This window comes from Carcharhinus amblyrhynchos, chromosome 2 (assembly GCF_965287045.1).
Source record: "Carcharhinus amblyrhynchos chromosome 2, sCarAmb.v2.hapA, whole genome shotgun sequence".
Lineage (NCBI taxonomy): Eukaryota > Metazoa > Chordata > Chondrichthyes > Carcharhiniformes > Carcharhinidae > Carcharhinus > Carcharhinus amblyrhynchos.
The window spans coordinates 10,081,276-10,108,731 of NC_137325.1; the positions used below are offsets into that span (position 1 = coordinate 10,081,276).

At 47.0% G+C, this 27,456-nt stretch overlaps 2 protein-coding genes across 4 annotated transcripts in view; one reads left to right on the top strand and one right to left on the bottom strand.

The window, feature by feature from the left end:
- The window catches only part of nphp3 (nephronophthisis 3), a 195,575-nt gene that overhangs the window by 35,791 nt on the left and 132,328 nt on the right, over positions 1-27,456 (bottom strand). For both annotated transcript variants that reach the window (XM_080201909.1, XM_080201916.1), the window contains one exon: positions 245-311. In XM_080201909.1, coding sequence (XP_080058035.1) covers positions 245-311 — 67 coding nt within the window. The remainder of the gene's footprint in view (positions 1-244; positions 312-27,456) is intronic.
- Positions 13,516-27,456, top strand: part of LOC145352212 (atypical chemokine receptor 4-like) — a 28,238-nt gene continuing 14,297 nt past the window's right edge. Inside the window, exon 1 of one of the 2 annotated variants that reach the window (XM_080201960.1) lies at positions 13,516-13,683. The gene's annotated coding sequence lies outside the window, so the exon portion shown is untranslated. Of the gene's footprint in view, positions 13,684-16,191; positions 16,497-27,456 lie in introns of those variants that run through there. The other variant, XM_080201952.1, reaches the window with a different exon arrangement.

Genomic DNA, 27,456 nt, shown 5'->3' on the forward strand with positions numbered 1-27,456 from the left:
ATAGGTAATCAAGTCTTTTCAGGTACAGACAGTGCGAGTGGAGGGTGAGATAATCACAGGTTAAAGAGGTGTGAATTGTCTCAAAGCCAGTTAGTAGAAATCGGAAGCCCAGGCCAAATAGTGCCCGTTACACATAGTGTGAAAAGAACCCAAGATTCCGGTTGAGGCTGTGAGGCTGTGAGACAGATGCTAACCACTGTGCCCCGTAGCACTTGGACCAAATGTCCAGCTATTTGTTCCTTACCTCGGAAAGAGTTTGTTTTCCGTCCTACCCATTACAATGGCAATTTTACAATTTGGATTCCCTGCTCCTGTGGAAAAGAGAGAAATAAGAAAATATAAATAAATGCAAACATAGTACCCAGGGAAAGGAAAATCTAATGTGTAAGTTACACACACACACAGTTACATCCTGTGTGTATCAGAACGAAACTTTCACACTTATTTCAGAGAAACCCACAAAATTCTGAAGGGCGTTTGGTAGTTGGACACTGAGGCATTGTTTCCACTGGTTAGAGAATCTAAAATTCGGCATGTCAGCTACGATTCTCACCAACTTTAACAGTTGCACCGTAGAAAGCATTCTTTCTGGTTGTATCACAGCTTGGTATGGCTCCTGCACTGACCAAGTCCGCAAGAAACTACAAAGGGTCATGAACGAAGCCCAGTCTATCACAAAATCTAGCCTCCCATTCATTGATTCCGTCTACGTTTCCCGCTGCCTCGGAAAAGCAGCCAGCATAATTAAGGACCCCACACACACCGGACATTCTCTCTTCCACCTTCTTCCGTTGAGAAACAGACACAAAATTCTGAGGACACGTACCAACCGACTCAAGAACAGATTCTTCCCTGCTGCCGTCAGACTTTTGAAATGGGCCTATCATATATTAAGGTGATCTTTCTCTGTACCCAAGCTACAACTGTAACACTACATTCTGTACCCTCTCCTTCCCTATGTACTCTATGAACGGTATGCTTTGTCTGTACAGCGCGCAAGAAACAACATTTTTCACTGTATGTTAATACGTGTGACAATAATAAATCGAATCAAATCAAAACACGGGGCACAGCCTCAGGATAAGGGGCTGATCATTTGAGGCTGAGATGAGGAGAGATTACTTCACTCAGAGGGTTGTGAATCTTTGGAATTCTCTACCCCAGAGGGTTGAGGTTCTCAGGGCTAAAATAGGCACATTTTTGATCTTTCGGGGAATTGGTGAGCGGGAAGGAAACTGGAGTTGAGGCAGAAGATCAGTCATGATCGCACTGAATAGAATGTGTTTGATGGGCCGAATGGACTACTCCTGCTCCCATTTCTTACATTCTTGCGCTGAATTAATAGAATCCTACACTGCAGATGGAGGCCATTTGGCCCATTGAGCCTGCACCAACAACAATCCCACCCAGTCCTAGTCCCGTAACCCCGTGTATTCACATAGAAACATAGAAACATAGAACACTACAGCACAAACAGGCCCTTTGGCCCACGAGTTGCGCCGATCACATCAACATCTACCAATCTATAGACCTATCTATAACCCCCAATCCATTAAACCCCATATACTCATCCAGAAGTCTTTTAAAAGACCCCAGTGAGTTCGCCTCCACCACCACTGACGGCAGCCGATTCCATTCACTCACCACCCTCTGAGTGAAAAACTTACCCCTAACATCACTTCTGTACTTTCCTCCCCGCACCTTAAATCTGTGTCCTCTCGTAGCGACCATTTCAACCCGGGGAAATAGCCTCTGAGAATCCACCCTATCTATTCCTCTCAACATTTTATAAACTTCTGTCAGGTCGCCTCTCAACCTTCGTCTCTCCAGGGAAAAGAGTCCCAGCTCCCTCAACCTAACTTCATAAGGCATGCCTCCCAGTCCAGGCAACATCCTTGTAAATCTCCTCTGTACCCTTTCAATAGCTTCTACGTCTTTCCTATGGTGAGGCGACCAGAACTGCACACAGTGCCAATCCCCCTGATACTGAAGTATCAATTTAGCATGGCCAGTCAACTAACCCGCACATCTTTGGACTGTGGGAGGAAACTGGAGTACCTGGAGGAAACCCATGCAGGCACGGGGAGAATGTGCAAACTCCACACAGACAGTGACCCAAGCTGGGAGACGAAACCAAGTCCCTGGCGCTGTGAGGCAGCAGTGCTAACTACTGTGCCCCCGTGCTAGTGGAACCTCCAATCAGCAGACTTTACGTATGAATGTTTAAACAGAATCCCCATAGTACAGAAGGAGGCCTGTTGAGTCTGCACCGACATCAATCCCACCCAGGCCCAATCCCCATAACCCCATATATTTATCCAGCTAATCCCCCCAGTATAATGCAGAAGGAGGCCATTCAGCCCATCGGTGCCCATGCTAGCCAATCAACCTGGCCCGCACATCTTTGGACTGTGGGAGGAAACTGGAGCGCCCGGAGGAAACCCACACAGACACAGGGAGAATGTGCAAACGCCACACAGATTCTTTACATCCTTATTCCTTTCTCAAAAGCATCATTTTCACACAGATGCTGAGCAGAAATGTCATTCGCAAAGTGCAAGAAACAATATTGAAGATTAGAATATCAGCCCATCGAGCCTGCACCGACCACAAGCCCACCCAGCCTCCATCCCTGTAACTCCAAGTGTTTATTCTGCTAGTCCCCCTGATACTAAGGGGCAATTTACCATGGCTAATCAACTTAAAATGCACATCTTCGGACTGTGGGAGGAATCTAGAGCACCCGGAGGAAACCCACGCAGACACAGGGAGAATGTGCAAACTTCACACAGTGAGTGACCCAAGCCGGGAATTGAATGTGGGTCCATGGCGCTGCGAGGTAGCAGTGCTAACCACTGTGCCGCTCTATTCACATTCTTTCTGAATCTATCCTGTCTAACTCTGTCAGCCATGAAGTGGAGATGCCAGCGTTGGACTGGGGTGGGCACAGTAGGAAGTCTCACAACACCAGGTTAAAGTCCAACAGGTTTATTTGGAATCACGAGCTTTTGGAGCGTTGCCCGAAATTCAGGTGAATGGAATTCACAAGTTAACTCGCCCAATGAAGGAGCAGCGCTCCATAGAGTGAGTTACCAAATAAACTTGGAATTTAACCTGGTGTTGTGAGACTTCCGACTGTAACTCTGTTAGAATTTTGTAACTCTGTTAGAAGTTTCTCAGAGATCCCCTTTCACTTCTCTAAACTCCAGCGAATATAATCCTAACCGACTCAGTCTCTCCTCGTATGACAGACCTGTCGTCCCAGGAATCAGCCTGGTAAACCTTCGCTGTGCTCCCATTGTTCAGGTGTAGATACAGGCAGTGCTTCTAACTATCGTAATCTGAATGTTAGCCCAGGCCCGATGTACTGGGGCATACATCATACGGGGATAGGTCAGGGGCTGAGAACGGTGGCCTCTCTGAAATCATATCCTAACTCCTTTTGGCAAGAGGTCAGCGGTTAACAGTTTAACACCCTAACTGTGAGCATTGCAAAAGATCTCTATTAATTCAGACGGTTTAAAATGTTCAGCTGGTCAGCAACTATATGAAGTTCCAAGTGATGCCAAATGGAAGCGATGTAAGTCCACCCATTGGAGAACAATGATTCACTGTCTCCATTAAACCATGTCTCGCTGCGATTGCTGTGATTGTGCTGCGCGATCCTTCTCTGCTTTTCCTTCTGCCTTCTCGATAAGCGGATACTGTTTCTGGGGATTCTGTTTAACTGTAACTCTCACAGGAGATTAGATCTGCAGTGCTGCTGCAGTCACCGTTCACTGCAGGAAATGGTAGCTTCGTAAACTTTTAATGTGAATTGTTCAGCAGAGCGTGACATTCACAAAACAATTACAAGAAGCTCAATAAGGGAAAAGGCCTTGAGGTTTCAGAAAGGAAAGAACAGCTTTCAAGGGAAGTTTTGCAAAGCTGGAAGGTCTCCATACCCCAGCGGCACGGTGCAACAGTGGTTAGCACTGCTGCCTCACAGTGCCAGGGACCCAGCCCCAATTCCGGACTTGGGTCACTATCTGTGTGGAGTTTGCACATTCTCCCCGTGTCTGCATGGGTTTCCCCCCGCGTGCTCCAATTTCCTCCCACAGTCCAAAGATGTGTGGGTTAGGTTAATTGGCCATGCTAAATTGACCCTAATTTAATGTTGGCAAGTGTGAAGTTGTCCACTTTGGTGGGAATAATGGTAGGAAGGATTATTACTTACATGGCGAAAAACTGCAGCATGCGACGGTGCAGAGGGACCTCGGGGTCCTTGTGCATGAATCGCAAAAACCCAGCCTGCAGGTGCAGCAGGTGGTCAGGAAGGCTAATGGGATGCTGGCCTTCATAGCGAGGGGGATTGAATATAAAAGTAGGGAGGTCTTGCTGCAACTGTACAGGGCACTGGTGAGGCCGCAGCTGGAGTACTGTGTGCAGTTTATTTTGGCCTTGGAGGGAGTGCGGAGGAGGTTTACTAGGCTGATACCGGAGTTGAGGGGGTTGAACAATGAGGAGAGGCTGAATAAACTTGGCTTGTACTCGTTAGAGTTTAGAAGAATGAGGGGAGATCTCATTGAGACATATAAGATGATGAATGGGATGGATAGGATAGAGGTGGAGAGGCTCTTCCCGCTCAGAAAGGACAGTAGGACTAGAGGGCACAGCCTCAAGATAAAGGGGGGACGGTTTAGAACGGAGTTGGGGAGGAACTCAAAGGGTGGTGAATCTCTGGAATTCTCTGCCTGTTGAAGTGGTGGAGGCTGCCTCGCTAAATATATTTAAGACGCGGGTTGTTAGGTTTTTGATAGGCAAGGGGATTAAGGGTTATGGGGAGAGGGCAGGAATGTGGAACTGAGCCACGACAGATCAGCCATGATCTTATTGAATGGCAGGGCAGGCTCGAAGGGCTAGATGGCCTACTCCTGCTCCTATTTCTTATGTTCTTATGTTCTAACGTCAGGGGGATTAGCAGGGTAAAAATGTGCTGTCACAGGAATCGGGGCTGGGTGGGATTGTGGTCGGTGCTGACCCGATGGGTTGAATGGACTCCTTCTAGGGCAGCACGGTGGTACAGTGGTTAGTACTGCTGCCTCACAGCACCAGGGACCCGGGTTCAATTCCCGGCTTGGGTGACTGTGCAGAGCTTGTATATACTTCTGCGTGGGTTTCCTCCAGGTGCTCCAGTTTCTTCCCACAAGTGGGAAATATGCAGGTTAGGTTGATTGGCCATGCTAAATTGTTCCTGGTGCTCCAAGACATGTCGTTTAGGGGGATTAGCAGGGTAACTACATGGGGATAGAGGCTGGTGGGATTGTTGTCGGTGCAGGCTCGATGGGCTGAATAGCCTCCTTCTGCACTGCAGGGATGCTACAATTAGCCGAAATGACATTTCTGGGGATCCCAACTGCAAACACGGGGAGAATGTGCAGAATCCACACAGACAGTGACCCGAGCCGGGAATTGAACCTGAGTCCCTGGCGCTGTGAGGCAGCAGTGCTAACCACTGAGCCACCGTGCCGTTCCTCCTCACAGTGCATCACAGTGGAGAATGTACCTGTGTGCTACAGCACAGACCACAAACGCCTGATGCAGCAGAAACACACGGCAGAATATTCTGCTCTCAGTGCCCAGCGGGTGGCAACAAAGTTGGGGGCAAGTAGACGGGGATAAATGAATTTCACAGTAACTTCACTGCAGTGTTAATGTCAGCCTTACTTGTGGCTAATAAGTAAACTTTAATTTGCTTTGAAATGCAAGTGCCTGCACTGGTGTGGAGTCACCAGGATGTTAAATCCTGGTTAAGCGGGATGATAACTTCTTTGGAAAACTGAAGCAATTGAATGTGCGAGTTTAGTTCCCACAAGAAGAAGGGCAAGTCACAGAGGGCGGGAGCTGGAGGAAGAGGAGGAGGAGCTTCCTGCTTGAGATCAACTTGTAGCTGAGAAGATGACTTTGGTCAACACTCCATTGGCTTTATATTCTGTACCCCTGGGAAAATGGGGCAACTGCTCTTGCCTTCACCTCTTGCCGGGTTGAACCTACCCCTTGACAGTTCAGAGAGCTTGATGTTGAGACTGGAACAGTGATTTCAGCTTCTCAGGGCTAATCCTGCAAGCACAGGTCTCCCCATCACTGGTAAAATACCACCGGGGGTCAATGGTCAAAGGACAGGTCACCTGATGACACACGCGACACCCTCCTCCGCGTCTGCCACTCTGCTCCAGCAGTGGGCAGGGGTAAATGTGCACCCACTCCTGTGTAAAACATTTAAAATCTTGTACCCGCTTTCTGAATTTCCAGCATGCAGGCCAACGGAAACATAAGAGATGAAGCCAGATTAACCCCGAGAAAGGAACAACTGATCAAGTGTTGACCGATGGAATAAACAATACAGATGCTTCTTAACTCATCATTTTGTATATCTTTAAGCTTACTGAGTACTGTGTGCAGTTTTGGGCGCCGCACCTGCGCAAGGATATTTTGGCCCTGGAGGGAGTGCAGAGGAGGTTTACTAGGCTGATACCGGAGTTGAGGGGATTGAGCTATGAGGAGAGGCTGAATAAACTAGGCTTGTACTCGTTAGAGTTTAGAAGAATGAGGGGAGATCTCATTGAGACGTATAAGATGATGAATGGGATGGATAGGATAGAGGTGGAGAGACTCTTCCCGCTCAAAAAAGACAGTAGGACTAGGGGGCACAGCCTCAAGATAAAGGGGAGGCGGTTTAGAACGGAGTTGAGGAGGAACTTCTTCACTCAAAGGGTGGTGAATCTCTGGAATTCTCTGCCCGTTGAAGTGGTGGAGGCTGCCTCGCTAAATATTTTTAAGAAGCAGGTTGATGGGTTCTTGATAAGAGAGGGGATTAAGGGTTATGGGGAGAGGGCGGGAAAGTGGAACTGAGCCACGACAGATCAGCCATGATCTTATTGAATGGCGGGGCAGGCTCGAAGGGCTAGATGGCCTACTCCTGCTCCTATTTCTTATGTTCTTATGTTCTTATGTTCAATGCTTTTATATTTGAATACTGATTTATTTATTTGAAAAACTTACACAGAAAAGTATTGTTTCTTATGCGTCATACAGACAAAGCATACCATTCATAGAGAAGGAAAGGAGAAGGTGCAGAATGTAGTGCTACAGTCATAGCCAGGTTGTAGAGAAAGATCAACTTAATTCAAGGTAGGTCAAAAGTCTGACAGCAACAGGGAAGAAGCCGTTCTTGAGTCGGTTGGTACGTGACCTCAGACTTTTGTATCTTTTTTTCCCGAAGGAAGAAGGTGGAAGAGAGAATGTCCGGGGTGCGTGGGGTCCTTAATTATGCCGGCTGCTTTGCCGAGACAGTGGGAAATGTAGACGGTGTCAATGGTTGGGAGGCTGGTTGGATTCATATTGCTGTTTATGTTCTGCATTATTGACTAGGACCAGGTATGATTTTGTTAAGTTTTTCTATAGTTTAAGGTTTATTTATTAGTGTCACAAGTAGGCTTACATTAACACTGCAATGAAGTTACTGTGAAAATCGCCAAGTCACCACACTCCGGCGCCTGTTTGGGTACACTGAGGGAGAATTTAGCATGGCCAATGCATCTAACCAGCAGGTCTTTCGAACTGTGGGAGGAAACAAGAGCACCCGGAGTAAGCCCACGCAGACACGGGGAGAACATGCAGACTCCGTACAGACCGTGACACAAGCTGGAAATTGAACCTGGGTCCCTGATGCTGTGAGGCAGCAGTGCTAACCACTGTGAATTTTGTCTCACATCAGTATCCCTTCCTTTGAGCTCTGTTCGTGAATGGAAATGATGGCAGATAGTGTACTAAGAACTACACTGTCTTTTTCAAAAACAAGCTTGCTAGGAACTGTTTTGAAGTCTCTTTGATTCAGCGCACCGATGCTGTGGAAAGTTCATCTGTGAAGTTCATCTCCTCCATCCCCTACGTTACTTACAATGCTCGCCAGACGTCCTGAAGTTTTAACTCGATTATCTTTGGTGATTAGCAGAGAAATGTCACTCTTTTTACTTCTTGGAAGCTTTTCATCTTGTGAAGATTCGCCTCTCGTGGGATGTTAATTAAATTGAATAGCATTCAGGACAGTTTGTTAGATTAGGTGAGACAGACCGCTGCCAGGGCTTAGAAATTGCAACTCTGAGGAAAGATTAGACAGTCTGCGAGTTCCTTTCCTTTTAACTGAGGATCCAGGGTGAGGGGGGTGACCTGATTGAGGTATGCAACATTGTGAGGGCCTAGATAGAGTGGACAAGTGAAGACTTGTTTCCCCTAGTGGAGAGGTTAATTACTGGGGACACTGGTAAGCGACTGGTAGAAGGATTAGAATCATAGAGCCCTACAGTGCAGAAAGAGGCCCTTCGGCCCATCGAGTCTGCACCAAACACAAACCCACCCAGGCCCTATCCCCATATCCTTACATACTTTACCCACTAATCCCTCTAACCTACGCATCTCAGGACACTAAGGGAAATTTTTTAGCATGGCCAATTAACCTAACCATGGAGCAGACATGATAAAAAATATCTTCACCCGCAGGGCGGTGAACGTTTGGAATTCACTGCCCAGTTTGGAACCCTCAAAACATAGGTGTAAATGTCCACCCACCCCTGGTACTCGGATCTGCGTCTAAAGTGTTGTAACCTACAAGGCCATGGTCTGAGTGCTGGAAGATGGGATTAGAATGGACAGCTAGTTTTTTAAATTTATCTTCTGGCAAGCACAGATTCAACAGGCTGAATGGCCTCTTTGTATGGTGTAACTTTCCTATGGTTGGATCCATGGGTTGCAGGCACTCTGTTGGCAGAAGCTTATGCATTGAGTAAATGCAACATAGAAACTCACAGCACAGGAGGATGGCCATTCAGCCCATCATGTCTGGGCCTGCGGAAAACAGCCATTCAACCCACTCCCACTTTCCAGTTCTTGGTCTCTGGCACTGAAAGGCACATTCCCTCGAATGTCCATATATCTTTTCCCTTAAGACATAATGGGTGGGATTGTCCAGCCCTGCTGACCGGTGGGATCTTCCAGACCCGCCGAAGGTGATCCTCCCTGCAACAGGATCCCCTGCGACATGGCGGGCTGTTCCACGCAAAATGGTGTAAACACTGGTGGGCCAAAAGATCGCATCGGCAGCCAATAGCAAGCTGCCTCCACAGTACATGCTGCTGGGGGGTGGGGTGGAAGGGGGGTTGGGAGGGAGAAACCTGCCCAACGAGTATTGAATAAGAAAACTAATCCTTTCATAGTCCAGGATTCACAATCCCTGCTGCTATCAGACTTGCGAATGGACCTCCTTTGCATTGTGTCGATCTTTCTCTACACCCTAGCTATGACTGTAATACCACATTCTGCACCCTCTCCTTTCCTTCTCCCCTACATACTCTATGAACGGTGTGCTTTGTCTGGATAGCACACAAGAAACAATACTTTTTTCTGTATCCCCATACATGTGAAAATCATAAAACAAGTCAAATGGATTTCTAACGTATGATAACACCATCACAGCAAAAATTGGAGATCAGATAAATTCCAATAGGGGCACAGAATATACAGAGGCAGGATGTTAACTTCTGGGAGAAAACCTTCTGAAGAATCACGGAATCCCACAGTGAAAAGGAGGCCATTTGGCCCATTGAGTCTACACCAACTCTCTGAGCATTTTACCCAGGCCCTCTTCTCCATCCTAACCCTGTAACCCTACATTTTTACCAAAGCTAATCCCATCTAACCTACACATCCTGTGGCACTAAGGGGCAGTTTAGCACGGTCAATCCACCTAACCCGCACAGCTTTGGAGTGCCGGGCGAAATCGGAGCGCCCGGAGGAAACCCACGCAGACACGGGGAGAATGTGCGGCCTCCACACAGACAGTGACCCAAGGCCGGAATCGAACCGGGTGCCCGGCGCTGCGAGGCAGCTGTGCTAACAGCTGTGCCGCCGTGTCGCCCTTTAAAATCGTTGCAATCAAAAGCAAGATGCAGTTAAGTAGTCAATGTCATACTTTCCCCACAGGGGATGATTATAACAGTAACAGCAATTCAAATTTCAACAGTGATAGAACACATTTATATCGGCGTAATTGGAATAGAACCGGAAGCTTCTTGTGTGTTTTTACAAGACAACAATGCTAACTTGCTTGGGTTTAATATGGCCAATGGCCAAGAAATTTCCCAGTTAAAAATCCGTGATGCCTATGGAGTTACATAAACATGAAGAAATAAATATATGTCTGGAGTTTAATGACACGCTAGTCAAACACAGCAAGTTTATCCTTAGGTTGCCAGTATCTCCATTTAGGCTGATATAAGAAAATAGAATCCCTACAGTGCAGGAAGAGGCCATTTGGCCCATCCAGCCTGCACCAACCACAATCCCACCCAGGCCCCTATCCCTGTAACCCCACACATTTACCCTGCTAATCCCCCTGACAAGAAGGGGCAATTTACCGTGGCCAATCACCCTAACTCACACCCAGTCAGAACCTGAGTAAACATCACCCACCCCCCGCCCCCCCCCCCCTCCACACAGGTCTCAGGGCTCTGTTCCCCACATCTGATCATGATCGGCACCTCTCTATCCTACCCTCACCTCCACCCCCACCCACCCGATCATCAGCTCCTCCCCCCCACTTCTCCAAGATCGTCCGCCCCTCATCAAGTAACCACATGAATCTTAAAAGCTGACCTTTCGCCTGCTCCCCAATTCTCCCCACTCCCCTCCACACTTGCTATGAATATCACCACACTGCCCACATGAACACTTTATCAGGATACAAAATACTCCCCCATGTTCCGTGTGTATATAACTGGAAATGTCTGACTAATAGTTGCCTTGTTTGATTTGATTTATTATTGTCACGCATAGGTTAAGAGTATTGCTACTTGCACGCTACACAGGCGAAGCATATCACTCATAGAGAAGGAAAGAAGAGAGTGCGGAATGTAGAATGAAGTTTTAGAAGCATAGGACAAGTGTATAAGATGAAATTAAGAAGGTATGCTGGGCCCAGCTTGCAAGAAGTCGCAAAACAGACAAAGCCCACCGTACAGAGGGAGGATGGGCAATAAATGCTGGCCAGCTAGCAATGTCCACGTCCCACAAATGAATAACAAAAATGGAAAGGAGAGGGTGCAGAGTGTAGTGTTACAGTCATAGCTAGGGTGTAGAGAAAGATCAACTTAATGCAAGGTAGGTTTATTCAGCAGTCTGACAGCAGCAGGGAAGAAGCTATTCTTGAGTCGGTTGGTATGTGACCTCAGGCTTTTGTATCTTTCTCCCGACGGAAGAAGTTGGAAGAAAGAATTTCTGGGGCGCGTAGTGTCCTTAATTATGCTGGCTGCTTTGCCGAGGCAGCGGGAAGTGTAGACAGAGTCAGTGAATGGGAGGCTGGTTTGAGTGACGGACTGGGTTTCGTTCACAACCCTTTGTAGTTTATTGCCTGTCTGTCCCGCCATGCACACACCCAACCCCTGCCTTATCTTGCTTTAGTGGCTTGGAATAGTTAATAGGCATAATTAAATCCATTTGAACTAACTGGGCAGCAATTCAAGTCATCAACATAATATGGGAACACATCTTATCTCCCACACTTTCAAAAGCAGCAAAATGAAACAGAAAGACATGGTTGAACACAAAGAAAGTGACTGTTTTGGCTTCTCAACACTTGCAATCAGTAAATGGCTTGGCCGATACTCATAAAGGAAGTGAAAACGAAAGATTGAAAGATTCTTCGCTCTTTGCCCTCTTTGCTATCTGTGTGTTCTCCCTCTGCGCAGACCAGGAGCCACATTGAACTCACTTCAAACCGTTTTGGAGTCATAGGGTTGAGCTTTCTTGGTCCATTAGCGATAGTCTGGGACAGGAGAGGGAATCCCAATGTCTCCCTGCTGCCATTCCATATTTCCAGTGGCGGGAAGCCTGGCGGGAGGCAATTGACGGGCGGCACAGTGGTTAGCACTGCTGCTTCACAGCTCCAGCGACCTGGGTTCGATTCCCAGCTCGGGTCACTGTCTGTGTGGAGTTCGCACATTCTCCTCGTGTCTGCGTGGGTTTCCTCCGGGTGCTCCGGTTTGCTCCCACAGTCCAAAGATGTGCAGGTTAGGTTGATTGGCCATTCTAAAAAAAAAATTGCCCCTTAGTGCCCTGAGATGCATAGGTTAGAGGGATTAGTGGGTAAAATGTGTAGGGATATGGGGGTAGGGCCTGGGTGGGATTGTGGTCGGTGTGGACTCAATGGGCCGAAGGGCCTCTTTCTGCACTGTAGGGTTTTCGTGGTTCTATGAATTGAGTCACTTAGGTGGCCGACTTCAAGCAGCATTTCCCACCTCCGAGGACATCAAAAAGGCCCTCTGTGTTTGGGGAGACCACCTAGCGAATCCCGGCTGCCTCCCAGCAGCTCCTGTGGGTGATGCCCCTCTGATGGCCCACAGAGAGTTCCAGCAGTGACTATAAGCTCTCTCGCGGCAATGTGCTCCAAAGAAAACTCAACCCCCAGACCCTGAATTTTAATCCAGCTCCCCAGCCTTGGAAGGCACTGTGCCATTGAGGTGTCGTATCCCCTGATGTTACAGGGTGAGAGGGCACTGATCGGGCTGCGAGCAACTGGGGCTCTGCCGCTACCTTTAACAGTTGACTTGGCGGCAACCTCCTTTCTCTTCCACTGTGTCACTCAGGCCTTCACCTCCCACTTTTGACCCTGTCTTCTGGGAAAACTTCAGCCCATAGAATCATCAGGCAGGGAAGGCAGCCCTCCAGCCTGATTCCGGGGACAGCAGGACTGATGTATGAGGAGAGATTGACTAGGTTAGGATTGTTTTCGGACGAATGAGGAGGGGATCTCATAGAGACTTATAAAATTCTAACAGGACTAGACAGGGTAGATGCAAGAAGGATGTTCCCGATGGTGGGGGGAGTCCAGACCAGGGGGTCACAGTCTGAGGATTCGGGGTAGACCAAATAGGACAGAGATAAGGAGACATTTCTTCACCCAGAGAGCCTGTGGAATTCGTTACCACAGGAAGTAGTTGATGCCAAAACATTGAATGTATCCAAGAGGTGGCTGGATATAGCACTTGGGGCGAATGGGATCAAAGGTTATGGGGAGAAAGCAGGATTAGGCTACTGAGTTGGACAATCAGCCATGATGGTGATGAATGGCGGAACAGGTTTGAAGGGCCAAATGGCCTCCTCCTGATCTTCTCTTCTATGTTTGTATGTTTCAGCCCATCTAGTGGATATGTTCCAAGCAGATATCTTGTTACAACAAAGCTATGACCCGGTATCCAGCAGCATATAGTTAATTCACTGTGAGGCAAGTCTCACAATCCCTCTGATACACGACTAAAGTATGCACCCACAGCAATTATGCGTCTGTGGCTCGCCCCGCTTGTCTGCCTCTCAAACATAAACAATTGGCAGCAATGTTTTTCGATTGTGTTCCTATCTGTTAATTGCAGTTTACGTCAACTGGTTGTTGCGGGAGGGTGGGAAAATAGGATAGTGTTGGCTGCGTGTAGGCAGATTTCACACTCCCGTACTCAACGTGCTTTCTGGCCACCAAAGGAAGCGAGTGTCTCTGTAACGAGACAAGAAGCTGAGGCTAACCTTACGGAAATCAGACCTCACTGCGATCCTGGCATCACAAAAACGGTACCTCACAAGTTAGCAAAGCTTTTCAAGGTGAGACAACCTTTCCTTAACTATATAATGGCACTGGAGGGGGTGCAGAGGAACTAGGTTGATTCCGGAGTTGAAAGGGTTGGCCTCTGAAGAGAGACTGAGTAGATTGGGGCTGTACTCATTGGAATTCAGGAGAATGAGGGGGGAATCTTACAGAAACATATAAGGTTATGAAGGGAACAGGAAAGAAAGAAGCAGGGAAGTTGTTTCCACCGGCAGGTGAAACTGGAACTGGGGGCATGGCCTCAAAATAAGGGGGACCAGATTTCGGACTGAGTTGAGGAGGGACTTCTTCACCCAAAGGGCTGTGAATCGGTGGAATTCACTGCCCATTGAAGCAGTTGACGCTACTGTTTTTAAAGCAAGGATAGATACATTTCTGAACAGTTAAGGAATTAAGGGTTATGGAGGATCAGTGGAGCTGAGTCCACAAAAAGATCAGCCACGATCTCACTGAACGGTGGAGCAGGCTCGAGGGGCCAGATGGCCTACTCCTGCTCCTAGTTCTTATGTTCTTATGCTGTTGAATCGAAGATCATGCAAAGTTAATGATTTCATTAATTTCTCAATCAACGTTTAAGTTCTCTGTGGGTAGAGAGGTATCACACCCAATTGTGGTGTTCATAAATCACCTCGTGACTCACAACCTGGAGCTTTCCCATGATTGTTCACAGGGGATTTTACTTGCAGCAGTTGGCAATATCTGAGGATGAAATAATATCTTTAACAGAATCAATCCACGCCCTCAGATTTTGTGACAGTCTTGATTGTTCTCCGATGATCCTTTGACTTTTTTTTAAGCTTTCCAATGCCGTTTTTCATCAAAGCGAGTTAACACTCGAGTGGGGTTATCAAGAGGTCGACTGAGAAAAACGACACCCTCAGGAGAAAGGCTTGAAACTTCAGCTGCCCCAGTAAAACCTGAATGTGTTAAAAAAAAACTTCCATCCTCATACTCTCTTCCCTTCAAATTTTTTCTGATTTTGATTTGATTTAATGTTGTGCCATGTATTGGCGTACAGTGAAAAGCATAGTTTCTTGCAAGCTATACAAAGCATACCGTTCATAGAGTACGTAGGGGAGAAGTCAAGGAGAGGGTGCAGAATGTGGTGTTACGGTCATAGCTCGAGTGTAGAGAAAGATCAACTTAATGCAAGGTAGGTCCCTTCAAAAGTCTGACAGCAGCAGGGAAGAAGCTGTTCTTGAGTTTGAGGTCATGTACCAACCGACTGAAGAACAGCTTGTTCCCTGTTGCTGTCAGACTTTTAAATGGACTTACCTTGCTTTAAGTTGATCTTTCTCGACACCCTAGCTATGACCGTAACACCACATTCTGCCCCCTCTCCTTTCCTTCTCTATGTACAGTGTGCTTTGTTTGTACAGCATGCCAAGAAACAATACTTTCCACTGCACGCTAATACATGCAACAATAATAAATCAAATCAAGCATAAAAAGTTGAAAAGAGAAACCACTGCAGTGAGGTAAGAAATGTAGCAGCTACTCTGCAGAGCAGGCGAGCAAGGGGGTCATCCAACCCAGCTATGGGGAGAAAGCGGGAAAGTGGAACTGATCCACTTCAGATCAGCCATGATCTTATTGAATGGCGGGGCAGGCTCGAAGGGCTAGATGGCCTACTCCTGCTCCTATTTCTTGTGTTCTTATGTCCTTATCTGCCCTTCTACCATGGCCACATTCACAGCTGGGTGGAGAGATAGCATGCAGTCTCCGAGAGCACTGTTGAGGCCTTCCGTTCCCGTTGGGCACCGCAGGGGCTGGGGTGCACTATCCACCCCTTTAATCACATTTTAGCTTGATGTTTTAAGTTGCCTTTCTACTTTCCCTTTTCTTCTGGGCTGTTCCCATCTCTTTGGGGTCTGCCTCTTTCAATTTACCCCTCAGTTAATTTAGTTTAATCGGTGAGTCAAAAAGTTTGACACTGGGGATCACTCACTGGGCTTGCTTTTCTCCAATCAATATAGCCCCGCAGGTTCTTTTACATCTAGGCAGATGTGGGCTCAGTTTAATTTCTCAACAGCAAGACAGATACAAAACGGGAAGAGTGGTTGACAAACTGTCAGCTAAAGACAGTGATAAAAGTATGTCAAAAACATCACTTTGCGCCTGCAATAACTTGTTTCTTGCTAACTACTCCTCAAGATAAAGCTGGGCAAACAATTCTGTTCACGAAGACAATTAATATTTCTTTAAAATATAACAGATGTTATTTCAATATCTCAAGTAGCAGTGTGTGGTTTTCTGAGCCTGATATGTTCATTTCCAGTCAACCTTTCTGAGCCTTCCCTTCTCAGAACTCGCAAAGGGTTTGCAGTTCTTCAAACATTTGGAGCCAGAGTCCAACTCTGACAGCCCCCTCTGCTGCGCAAAGTTCAAAGCAGCAATTGCGTTCAGCAGGGAGAGGGGGGTACACCGGCTTCTCCAGCTCTGAGGATAAGCAGCTAGGTCGTGGGAGTGGGGTCATCAATAGCAAACGTACACAGAGGAGCCGGGGGGGTGGGAGGTGGGTACAGGCCAACATCAAAGGGTATTCCGAAGTGGGGATACTCCACTGTGAGAAGCAGTTACGGGCACAGCTGCTGCAAAGCACGTTAGCTGGTTGGTTGCCTCTCGAGCACTTCTGAGAATTGACAGGTCTCCTTGGAAACTCGTGATAAGACGTAGCAGCAGAACTGAGTCGCGGGATTCAAGTCTGAAATCTGCCCAGCGCAGAGTCTGAAGGAGGGACGGCTGACACTTTTAGGGAAAGTCTCTCGATTATAGAGAGAAAAACAAGAGAGAGAAACCGACCAGACAAGTAAGTTATTTTGTTTCAGAGTTAATTTTGTTTTAAAAGGCGTCAGGAGGGTTAAGCTATTCAGAATTTAAAAAGTTTCAAGGTTAGTGTTGGAATAATTATTTAGAATTTAGAAGTTTTGAGATTAATGTGTAAGTAACTATTAAATGCTGAACAGTTTTATACACTAATCTCAAAACTTTTAAATGCTAAAGAGTTATTCACACGCTAATCTCAAGACTTTTAAATTCCAAGGAGTTATTTACAGACTAATCTCAAAACATTTTAGCATTTAAAAGTATTGAGATTAGTGTAAATTAGTCTTTCTAGCACTTAAAAGTTTTGAGATTAGTGTAAATAACTAGCATTTAAAAGTTTTGAGATTAGTGTAAATAACTCTTTAGCAATTAAAAGGTTGAAGGTTAGTGTGTGAACTGGGGTTATTCTCTTGAATTGAATGTTCATTATCACGGCAATTCTGTTCTCTTTGTCTGTTTCATGCATCAACCTTGAAGTATAAAAGAAGGCAACAAGGAAATAAATCTCTCCTGCAATATTGTGAATAATGCAATTTACGTCTAAACAAAGGGAACGCCTTGCTGGTTTAAAATAACATATGACTTAACTTTCTGAGTTAGCACTCTGTAATTAGTGAGGTCTGGTTTTTGGATTTCAGCTACTTAACAAACCGAATCAGTGACTGAGATGAGGGGGCTGAGTGTAACTAATCAAGCTTTCAGATGACACAGAGCTAGGTAGGAAAGTAAGCTGTGAGGAACTCACAAAGAGGAAGCAAAGCTTTACTGACAGGTTAAGTGATTGGGAAGATGGATGGGGGAAGTATGAAGTTATCCACTTGGGAAGGGAAAATAGAAAATTGGGATGTTGGTGTACAGAGGAGGCTCGGATGTCCTCGAAGGTTAACATGTTGGTACAGCAAGCAATTAGGAAATAAAATGGTACGATCTTTATTACGAGAGGATAGGGTGGAGATATCTTATTGCAATTGTATATTACTTTGTGTCCTTACTGAAGAAATGGTACTTGCTTTAGATAGAGTTCAACAAGCGTTCATTAGCACTGCTGCCTCACAGCGCCAGGGACCTGGGTTCAATTCCTTGGCTTGGGTCACTGTTTATATGGAGTCTGTACATTCTCCCCTTGTCTGCGTGGGTTTCCTCTGGGGCTCTGGTCTCCTCCCTCAATCCAAAATACGTGCTGGTTAGGCGTATTGGCCATGCTAAATTCTCCCTCAACATAGCTAAACAGGTGTCAGAGTGCGGCAACAAGGGAATTTTCACAGTAACTTCATTGCAGTGTTAATAGAAGTCTATTCTGTGACACTAATAAATAAACGTTAGACTTTAAACTTTAAAACGTTAGATTCATTACTGTGACGTGGGGACTGTCCCATGAGGATAGGTTGAGTAGAATCTCTATAGTGCAGAATGAGGCCATTCAGTCCATCAAGTCCACACCAACTGCCCAACAGTGTAACCCATCCCACCCCATTCCCGTAACCCCATGCATTTGGCTTGCCACTCTGCCAATCTGTACGTCCCAGGACACTAAGGGACAATCCACCCAAACTTTGAAGTATGGGAGGAGACCGGAGCACCCAGAGGAAACCCACACAGACATGGGGAGAACATGCAAACCCCACACGAAGGTCACCCAGGCCAGAATCGAACTGGGGCCTCTGGCACTGTGAGGCAGCAGTGCTAACCACTGTGTCAACCAGTGCTGAATTCCCTGCAGTTAAGAAGAATGAGAGGCAGCAGAGTATAAAATTCTTAAAGGATTTGACAGAGTGGATGAGAGATGGTTTCCCCAGGCTGGGGAATATGTCTAAGGGGTCAACCACACAATACAGAGAGACGGAGAAATGATTTCACTCAAGAGGATAGTGGATCTTTCAAATTCTGTTTCCTAATGTGATGTGATACTAGAATCAATTTAGCACGGCCAATCAACCCAACCTGTACATCTTTGAACTGTGGGAAGAAACTGGAGCACCTGAGGAAACTCACTCAGACACAGGGAGAGGGGCAAACTCCATACACACAGTGAGCGGAATTGAACCCAGGTCCCTGGTGCCGCAAGGCAGAGTGCTAATCATTGTGCCACCGTACCACCTGTCTTGGTACGCTAAAGGAATTAAGGGATATGGGGTTAGTGCAAGAGGGTGGAGTTGAGGTAGGCTATTGTTTCAAATGGCGGAGCAAGTTTGAAGGGCCGAATGGCCTACCCCTCCTCCTATTTCTTATGTTGCACCCCGCAACCTCAGGCCAAAGGGACAATCCTTTAAAACAGGGATGAGGAGGAATTTCTTCCGCCAGAGTGTGGTGAATCTGTGGAACTCTTTGCCGCAAAAGATTGTGGAGGCCAGGTCACTGAGTGTCTTTAAGACAGAGATAGATAGGTTCTTGATTAATAAGGGAATCAGAGGTTGTGGGGAAAAGGCAGGAGAATAAGGATGAGAAAAAAATTAGCCACGATCGAATGGCGGAGCAGACTCGATGGGCTGAGTGGCCTAATTCTGCTCCTAGCTTTTATGGTCTTATGGTAAATACCTACATGAATCTGAATGATGTATGTCTCATGAGCAATTGTAAATTCAGCTTTGTAGTAAATATTTCCTTGAGTTCAGTGGTGCCAATAGTTCCATTAAGCTCCACTCACACTGCTGAACACTTACATAATACTTATTAAATTGTTAGTTGTCAGTAAATTCCAGGACATGTTGATGTCCAAAAAAGATTTTGTGACCTTCACATGAGTCCTCAGTATTTCATTCGGCGCATTGCTTAGATTTAATGAATGGGGTCAGGGTGAAATATTAAGCTGTGCATTTCACAGAGAGCCAGTGAAAGTAGATCAAGGTCAATCTCATGAAATACAATCAGTCTTTTGTGTATTCATATAAAATAATGAACATGCTAGCTTTCCTCATATCAGTTGCCGTCTTGTTCCACTTAAACAAAGGTGCTTATATTTACCCTCTTGTATCTTTTTACCTTCTGAATCTGTGACGAAATCTGCCCTGGGCATCTTTGATTTGATTTATTACTATCACATGTACGCAGTGAAAAATATTGTTTCTTGTGTGTTATACAGACTAGGCATACCGTTCATAGGGAAGGAGAGAGTGCAGAATGTAGTGTTACAGTCATAGCTAGGGTGCAGAGAAAGATCAACTTAATGTAAGTAGGTCCATTCAAAAGTCTGACAGCAGCAGGGAAGAAGGTGTCCTTGAGTCAATCGGTAGGTGACCTCAGACTTTTGTATCTTTTTCCCGATGGAAGAAGGTGGAAGAGAGAATGTGTAAGATACGTAGGATTGCGTAAGGTGTGTAAGATCCTGGGGTAAACAGGTTATTTATTAACAGGTATAGAGTGCTCCTTCTCTGCTTTGCTGGTGGATTTGATTTGATTTGATTTGATTATTGTCATATGTATTAACATACAGTGAAAAGTATTGTTTCTTGCGCGCTATACAGACAAAGCATACCGTTCATAGAGAAGGGAGAGAATGCAGAATGTAGCATTACAGTCATAGCTAGAGTGTAGAGAAAGATCAACGTAATGTGAGGTAGGTCCATTCAGACGTCTGACAGCAGCAGGGAAGAAGCTGTTCTTGAGTCGGTTAGTACGTGACCTCAGACTTTTGTATCTGTTACCCGATGGAGGAAGGTGGAAAAGAGAATGCCAGGGTGCGCGGGGTCCTTAATTATGCCGGCTGCTTTTCCAAGACAGAAGGAAGTGTAGACGGAGTTTAAGAGATGTGTCTTTCAGTATGTTCCTCTTTTAAATCTTACCATACTCACAAACAGAGTCCCCAAACTGACAGAACTCTCGGGGTCAGAGGCCAGCCAACAGAATGAACATGCACCACTTGGTGATGACTGACAGCAGTCAACAAAATTGCTCACTGCTTTCTGTCTTCCGGAGACCACAGCTCATTGGGTTTCTGTTTCATAGATTGTACGCTTCCAAATCTATCGCTCAGCGTTTAAATAAATCCCTTCTGCAAATTTGCTTTTATCCGTAGAATTATGTCCAAACGAATTGTAAAGGCTGACAAGTAACAGCCTGGCTGAAAGACGTGTGCGAAATATGTTTAATCAGGGTGGCTCAGTGGTTAGCACTGCTGTCTCGCAGTGCCAGGGACCTGGGTTCGATTCCCAGCTTGGGTCACTGTCTGTGTGGAGTCTGCACGTTCTCCCCGTGTCTGCATGGGTTTCCTCCGATTACTCTGAAAGATGTGCTGGTTAGGTGCATCGGCCTTGCTAAATGCTCCCTCAGTGTACCCGAACAGGCGTCGGAGTGTGGCAACTAGGGGATTTTCCAAGTAACTTCATTGCAGTGTTAAGTGGCAATAATAAATTAACTTTATCAGATAAGTACGCAAATTCAATATGGTAAAATATTTTTATCTCACGATGCCAAATAACTGGAAATGTTTAAAGATCCAAAATAAACAATGTGACGCCTTTCCTGGCACAGAGAATGTGATGTTTTATCACCAGATGATTGATTCTCGCTGGTGTGAATTGAAAAGCTATGGAATGAAAAGGACAGTAAGAAGTCTCACAACACTAGGTTAAAAGTTAACCTGGTGTTGTGAGACCTCTTACTGTGTTTACCCCAGTCCAACGCCGGCGTCTCCATAGAATGAAAAGAACAACATTCCTTCAGGAGGTGGATAACAGCAAATAAGCTCTATTGTGCAATACCAACTCTTCACTAACAGCACCCAGTTATGTGGCACAGTGGTTATACTGCTGCCACCCAGCGCCAGGGACCCGGGTTCGATTCCCGGCTTGGGTCACTGTCTGTGCAGAGTTTGCACGTTCTCCCCGCGTCTGCGTGGATTTCCTCCGGGTTCTCCGGTTTCCTCCCACAGTCCAAAGACATGTTGGTTGGGTGCACTGGCCATGCTAAATTGCTCCTTAGTGTTAGGGGGACTTAGCTAAGGTCAATGCACAGGGTTATGGGGATAGGGCCTGGGTGGGCTTGAGGTTGCTGCAGACTCAATGGGCCAAATGGCCTCCTCCTGCACTGTAGGGATTGTAGGATTTTAAGTAGCGGCTTTAACATTGTAACACCAATATCCTACCCACGTTCAGGTCATCCCAAGGTCCTTTACTGAGGCATTAAGGGGGACAAATGGGAAATGGTGGGAAAGGAGATATTTAGTCGACGGGGGGTAATCATAAGGAGGATGATAAAGTGGGACAAGTGGAAGGAGCAGAAGGGTTCAGAGTATTCAGTGGTGTGGGACGAGAGCATAGTGATCCACAGGGACCTAGGATCAGGAGAAGGCCATTCGGCCCCTCGAGCCTGTGCCGCCGACATTCAGTGAGATCGTGGCTGATCTGTGGCCTAATTCCAGACGCCCATCTTTGGCCCAATTCCATTAATAACAAAAAATTATCTACCTCAATTTTAAAGATAGCAACATATCTCGCATCAATTGCAATTTACGGAAGAGTTCCAAACCTCTGCCACTCCTTGTGTGTGGAAGTGCTTGATAACATCTCTCCTGAATGGTCTGCCCCCTAGTTCCAAAATCTCCAACCAATGGAAGTAGTAGATCTTTATCCACCCTGTCTTTTCTTGTTATAGTGATGGGTGTAGGGAGGCGAGAATGCATTGGGACTAGAATTGGAGAGACAACAGTTTTGGCGGTACTGGAAGATTTGTAGAGCTGGAGGAGATTACAGAGGGATGGGAAAACGTTACAGAGAAAGCTAAACACAAGGATGTAACATGAGCCATTGTGGAGTAAGGGCCTAAGCAATGATCTAGGGATTGGGTGAGGGGACATGTTGTGGTATATGTGATCTGATTTATTATTGTCATATGTATTGGGATACAGCGACAAGTATCATTTCTTGCGTGCTATACAGACAAAGCATACCATTCATAGAGTACATAGGGAGCTGGAAAGGAGACGGTGCAGAAGGTAGTATTGCAGTCATAGCTGGGGTGTGGAGAAAGATGAACTTAGCATAAGTTGATGGCAGCAGAGAATAAGCTGTGTAGAAGTTCTGCTGTTCAGAGCAGAAGTACAATGCAGAAGAGGCCATTTGGCCCATCAAGTCTATATCGATTCCCTGACAGAGTATTTTACCCAGCCCCCGTAACCCCAAACAGTTACCATGGCTAATTCATCCAACCTACAAATCTTGAGACAGTAAGTGGCAATTTAGTGTGGCCAGTTTACCTAACCTCTCCATCTTTGACAAAGGGTCATCTGGACTCGAAACATCAGCTCTTCTCTCTGCTTACAGATGCTGCCAGACCTGCTGAGATTTTCCAGCATTTTCTCTTTTGGGAAGAAGCTATTCTTGATAGGACGACAGCAGCCTAGTTTTGGATAGGTTGATGTTCACAGAACATGAAGGCTGGTGTTCATAAAATCATGGAATCCCTACAGTGCAGGAGACGCCATTCGACCTATCGAGTCTGCACTGACTCTCTGACAAAGTATCGTACCCAGCCCCTCTCCCCCACCCTATCCCTGTAAACCCACACAGTTACCATGGCTAATTTATCTAACCTACACATCTTGAAACACTAAGGGACAATTTAGCATGGCCAATCTGCCTAACCTACACATCTTTGGACTGTGGGATGAAACAGGAGCACTCAGAGGAAACCCACGCAGACACAGAGAACGTGCAAATCCCACAGTTAGATAAGCCTAAATGCCATTGGGTCTGGTGGTGACAAGGGGATGAATGAAGTTTGCAACCACAGACGAGGGGATGGTTGATGTGGAAGGTGCTTCCTAACATCTCTCCTGAATGGTCTGCCCCGAATTTTTAAAACTCTGCCCCCTAGTTCCTAATTTTCCCCTATCAATGACAATCGATGTAGAAGAGAGCTGCTTTTATGAGGCACAGTCCACAGTTCTACACATTGTGTCATGGAAGAATGGGGCCTTGAGCTGTTGGAAAATTGCTGATATTCCTGTATTGTTACCAAGAGCATCAGAGCTGTACGTCAGACATGTTACGAGCAGTCTGAGCTTGGTAAAGGATCTGTTTGCCAGAGTTCTGTTTAAACTAGACTGTCCAGCTGGGATTGTAAAATGTGATCCCAACTTTCCTCGTTCTTTTTATTGAAATATTAAACGACCAGCCACAAAGTGCCCTTTAGAAATTAATCAAAGTTGGAACTGCACTAAAGACCCTGTGATCTGTACTCACAGACTGAAGAAAAGCTTTAAAAGTTAAACTTCCTGACCTGAAGAATATTCTGTGAACGGGCAGCTTTCGGTCGGATCAAAGGCGAGGGGCTTAAGTTTATTTATTAGTGTCACAAGTAGGCTTGCATTAACACTGCAGCGAAGTTACTGTGAAAATCCCCTAGTCGTCACGCTCTGACGCCTGTTCGGGTACACTGAGGGGGAATTTAGCAATGGCCAACACACCTAATCCAGGCAGTGGGAGGAAACCAGAGCGCCTGGAGGAAACCCACGCAGACACGGGGAGAGCATGCAGACTCCGCACAAGCAGTGACTCCGAGCCGGGAATCGAACCTGGGTCTCCGGCGCTGTGAGGCAGCGATGCTAACCACTGTACCACTGTGCCGCCCTCATTGTTCGATTCAATTAGCGAGCACAATGCTAGTCTGTGAGAATCCACTTGCGTGCAGGCCTTTCTCCCTGAATAAATCTGGAGATGTGGTTTGGAATTCAGTAGGATTTAACATACTGTCAGTACACGCTGGCTGGATCTGTAAATTGAGGCCTGGCTGTTCCACCAGGATTTATACAGCGTGGAATTCTGTGGGCTTTGATTATCACCAGACAGCTCAGCACTTTCACTCCAACTCATTCAGCCTCACTGACTGAAAGACTTATCCTTCCGGGAATCTGGAATCAATTGAGAACTTTCCAACACAGACGTGCCTGGTCCACACAGTCGATGTGTCAGTTTATAATACCAGAACTACATTTTCCTATGTAGCCAGCAAGCTCCCAGTTCTGTGCCTTTGATCCCATTCCCTGGGCTGATTTTAATGCGATGAATGTGGAGGTGCCTACCGAGTTTCTCAAGTTTCCTGTTCTTGGTGCACGTTAAATGCAAGGCAGCAGAGGCAAAACGTGAACATTTCTGGACCCAAGCGTTAAAAATAACCAGGCGCCCAGCTGGAGCAGAGGTTAATTTCCTTAGTTCTAGCCCATCAGTCATTTTAAAAAGATGTTCTAAGCGTTAAGTCCGTTATCCTGGGAGCTAGAGAAATTGTAAAAAAATTCTTCATCTGCAGTTCTGAGAGTGGGTCCGGCTTGTCTTGTTGTGGGTTCTTGATGATAAAGCACTCTGAATGTGCCGAGAACCGCAACCCTTCAGGGCTCGTCTGAGTTTCTATGAATCACCACACCCAGTTTCCCCGAAAAGCTCTTTTCTTGGGAGTCCACACACACAAGAAAGACGATATGCATGGGCGCATGCGAGGAAGTGTCTGTGTGCACGTGCAAGGAAGTGTCTGTGTGTGCGTGTGCGGGGAAGTGTCTGTGTGTGTGCACGTGCGAGGAAGTGTGTGTGTGTGTGTGCAGGGAAGTGTCTGTGTATGCATGTGTGAGGAAGTGTGTGTGTGTGCGAGGAAGTGTGTGTGTGTGTGTGCGAGGAAGTGTGTGTGTGTGTGTGCGAGGAAGTGTGTGTGTGTGTGTGCGAGGAAGTGTGTGTGTGTGTGTGCGAGGAAGTGTGTGTGTGTGTGCGAGGAAGTGTGTGTGTGTGTGTGCGAGGAAGTGTGTGTGTGTGTGTGCGAGGAAGTGTGTGTGTGTGTGTGCGAGGAAGTGTGTGTGTGTGTGTGCGAGGAAGTGTGTGTGTGTGTGTGCGAGGAAGTGTGTGTGTGTGTGTGTGCGAGGAAGTGTGTGTGTGTGTGCGAGGAAGTGTGTGTGTGTGTGTGCGAGGAAGTGTGTGTGTGTGTGTGCGAGGAAGTGTGTGTGTGTGTGTGTGCGAGGAAGTGTGTGTGTGTGTGTGTGCGAGGAAGTGTGTGTGTGTGTGTGTGCGAGGAAGTGTGTGTGTGTGTGTGTGCGAGGAAGTGTGTGTGTGTGTGTGTGCGAGGAAGTGTGTGTGTGTGTGTGTGCGAGGAAGTGTGTGTGTGTGTGTGTGCGAGGAAGTGTGTGTGTGTGTGTGCGAGGAAGTGTGTGTGTGTGTGTGTGTGCGAGGAAGTGTGTGTGTGTGTGCGAGGAAGTGTGTGTGTGTGTGCGAGGAAGTGTGTGTGTGTGTGTGTGTGCGAGGAAGTGTGTGTGTGTGTGTGTGCGAGGAAGTGTGTGTGTGTGTGTGTGCGAGGAAGTGTGTGTGTGTGTGTGTGTGCGAGGAAGTGTGTGTGTGTGTGTGTGCGAGGAAGTGTGTGTGTGTGTGTGTGCGAGGAAGTGTGTGTGTGTGTGTGTGCGAGGAAGTGTGTGTGTGTGTGTGTGCGAGGAAGTGTGTGTGTGTGTGTGCGAGGAAGTGTGTGTGTGTGTGTGCGAGGAAGTGTGTGTGTGTGTGTGCGAGGAAGTGTGTGTGTGTGTGTGTGCGAGGAAGTGTGTGTGTGTGTGTGTGTGCGAGGAAGTGTGTGTGTGTGTGTGTGCGAGGAAGTGTGTGTGTGTGTGTGTGCGAGGAAGTGTGTGTGTGTGTGTGTGCGAGGAAGTGTGTGTGTGTGTGTGTGCGAGGAAGTGTGTGTGTGTGTGTGTGCGAGGAAGTGTGTGTGTGTGTGTGTGCGAGGAAGTGTGTGTGTGTGTGTGTGCGAGGAAGTGTGTGTGTGTGTGTGTGCGAGGAAGTGTGTGTGTGTGTGTGTGCGAGGAAGTGTGTGTGTGTGTGTGTGTGTGCGAGGAAGTGTGTGTGTGTGTGTGTGTGCGAGGAAGTGTGTGTGTGTGTGTGTGTGTGCGAGGAAGTGTGTGTGTGTGTGTGTGCGAGGAAGTGTGTGTGTGTGTGTGTGCGAGGAAGTGTGTGTGTGTGTGTGTGCGAGGAAGTGTGTGTGTGTGTGTGTGCGAGGAAGTGTGTGTGTGTGTGTGTGCGAGGAAGTGTGTGTGTGTGTGTGTGCGAGGAAGTGTGTGTGTGTGTGTGTGCGAGGAAGTGTGTGTGTGTGTGTGTGCGAGGAAGTGTGTGTGTGTGTGTGTGCGAGGAAGTGTGTGTGTGTGTGTGTGAGAGGAAGTGTGTGTGTGTGTGTGTGCGAGGAAGTGTGTGTGTGTGTGTGTGCGAGGAAGTGTGTGTGTGTGTGTGCGAGGAAGTGTGTGTGTGTGTGTGTGTGCGAGGAAGTGTGTGTGTGTGTGTGTGCGAGGAAGTGTGTGTGTGTGTGTGTGCGAGGAAGTGTGTGTGTGTGTGTGTGCGAGGAAGTGTGTGTGTGTGTGTGTGCGAGGAAGTGTGTGTGTGTGTGTGTGCGAGGAAGTGTGTGTGTGTGTGTGCGAGGAAGTGTGTGTGTGTGTGTGTGTGCGAGGAAGTGTGTGTGTGTGTGTGTGTGCGAGGAAGTGTGTGTGTGTGTGTGTGTGCGAGGAAGTGTGTGTGTGTGTGTGCGAGGAAGTGTGTGTGTGTGTGTGTGCGAGGAAGTGTGTGTGTGTGTGCGAGGAAGTGTGTGTGTGTGTGTGTGCGAGGAAGTGTGTGTGTGTGTGTGTGCGAGGAAGTGTGTGTGTGTGTGTGTGCGAGGAAGTGTGTGTGTGTGTGTGTGTGCGCGAGGAAGTGTGTGTGTGTGTGTGTGCGAGGAAGTGTGTGTGTGTGTGTGTGCGAGGAAGTGTGTGTGTGTGTGTGTGTGCGCGAGGAAGTGTGTGTGTGTGCGAGGAAGTGTGTGTGTGTGTGTGCGCGAGGAAGTGTGTGTGTGTGCGAGGAAGTGTGTGTGTGTGTGTGTGCGAGGAAGTGTGTGTGTGTGTGTGTGCGAGGAAGTGTGTGTGTGTGTGTGCGAGGAAGTGTGTGTGTGTGTGTGCGAGGAAGTGTGTGTGTGTGTGCGAGGAAGTGTGTGTGTGTGTGCGAGGAAGTGTGTGTGTGTGCGTG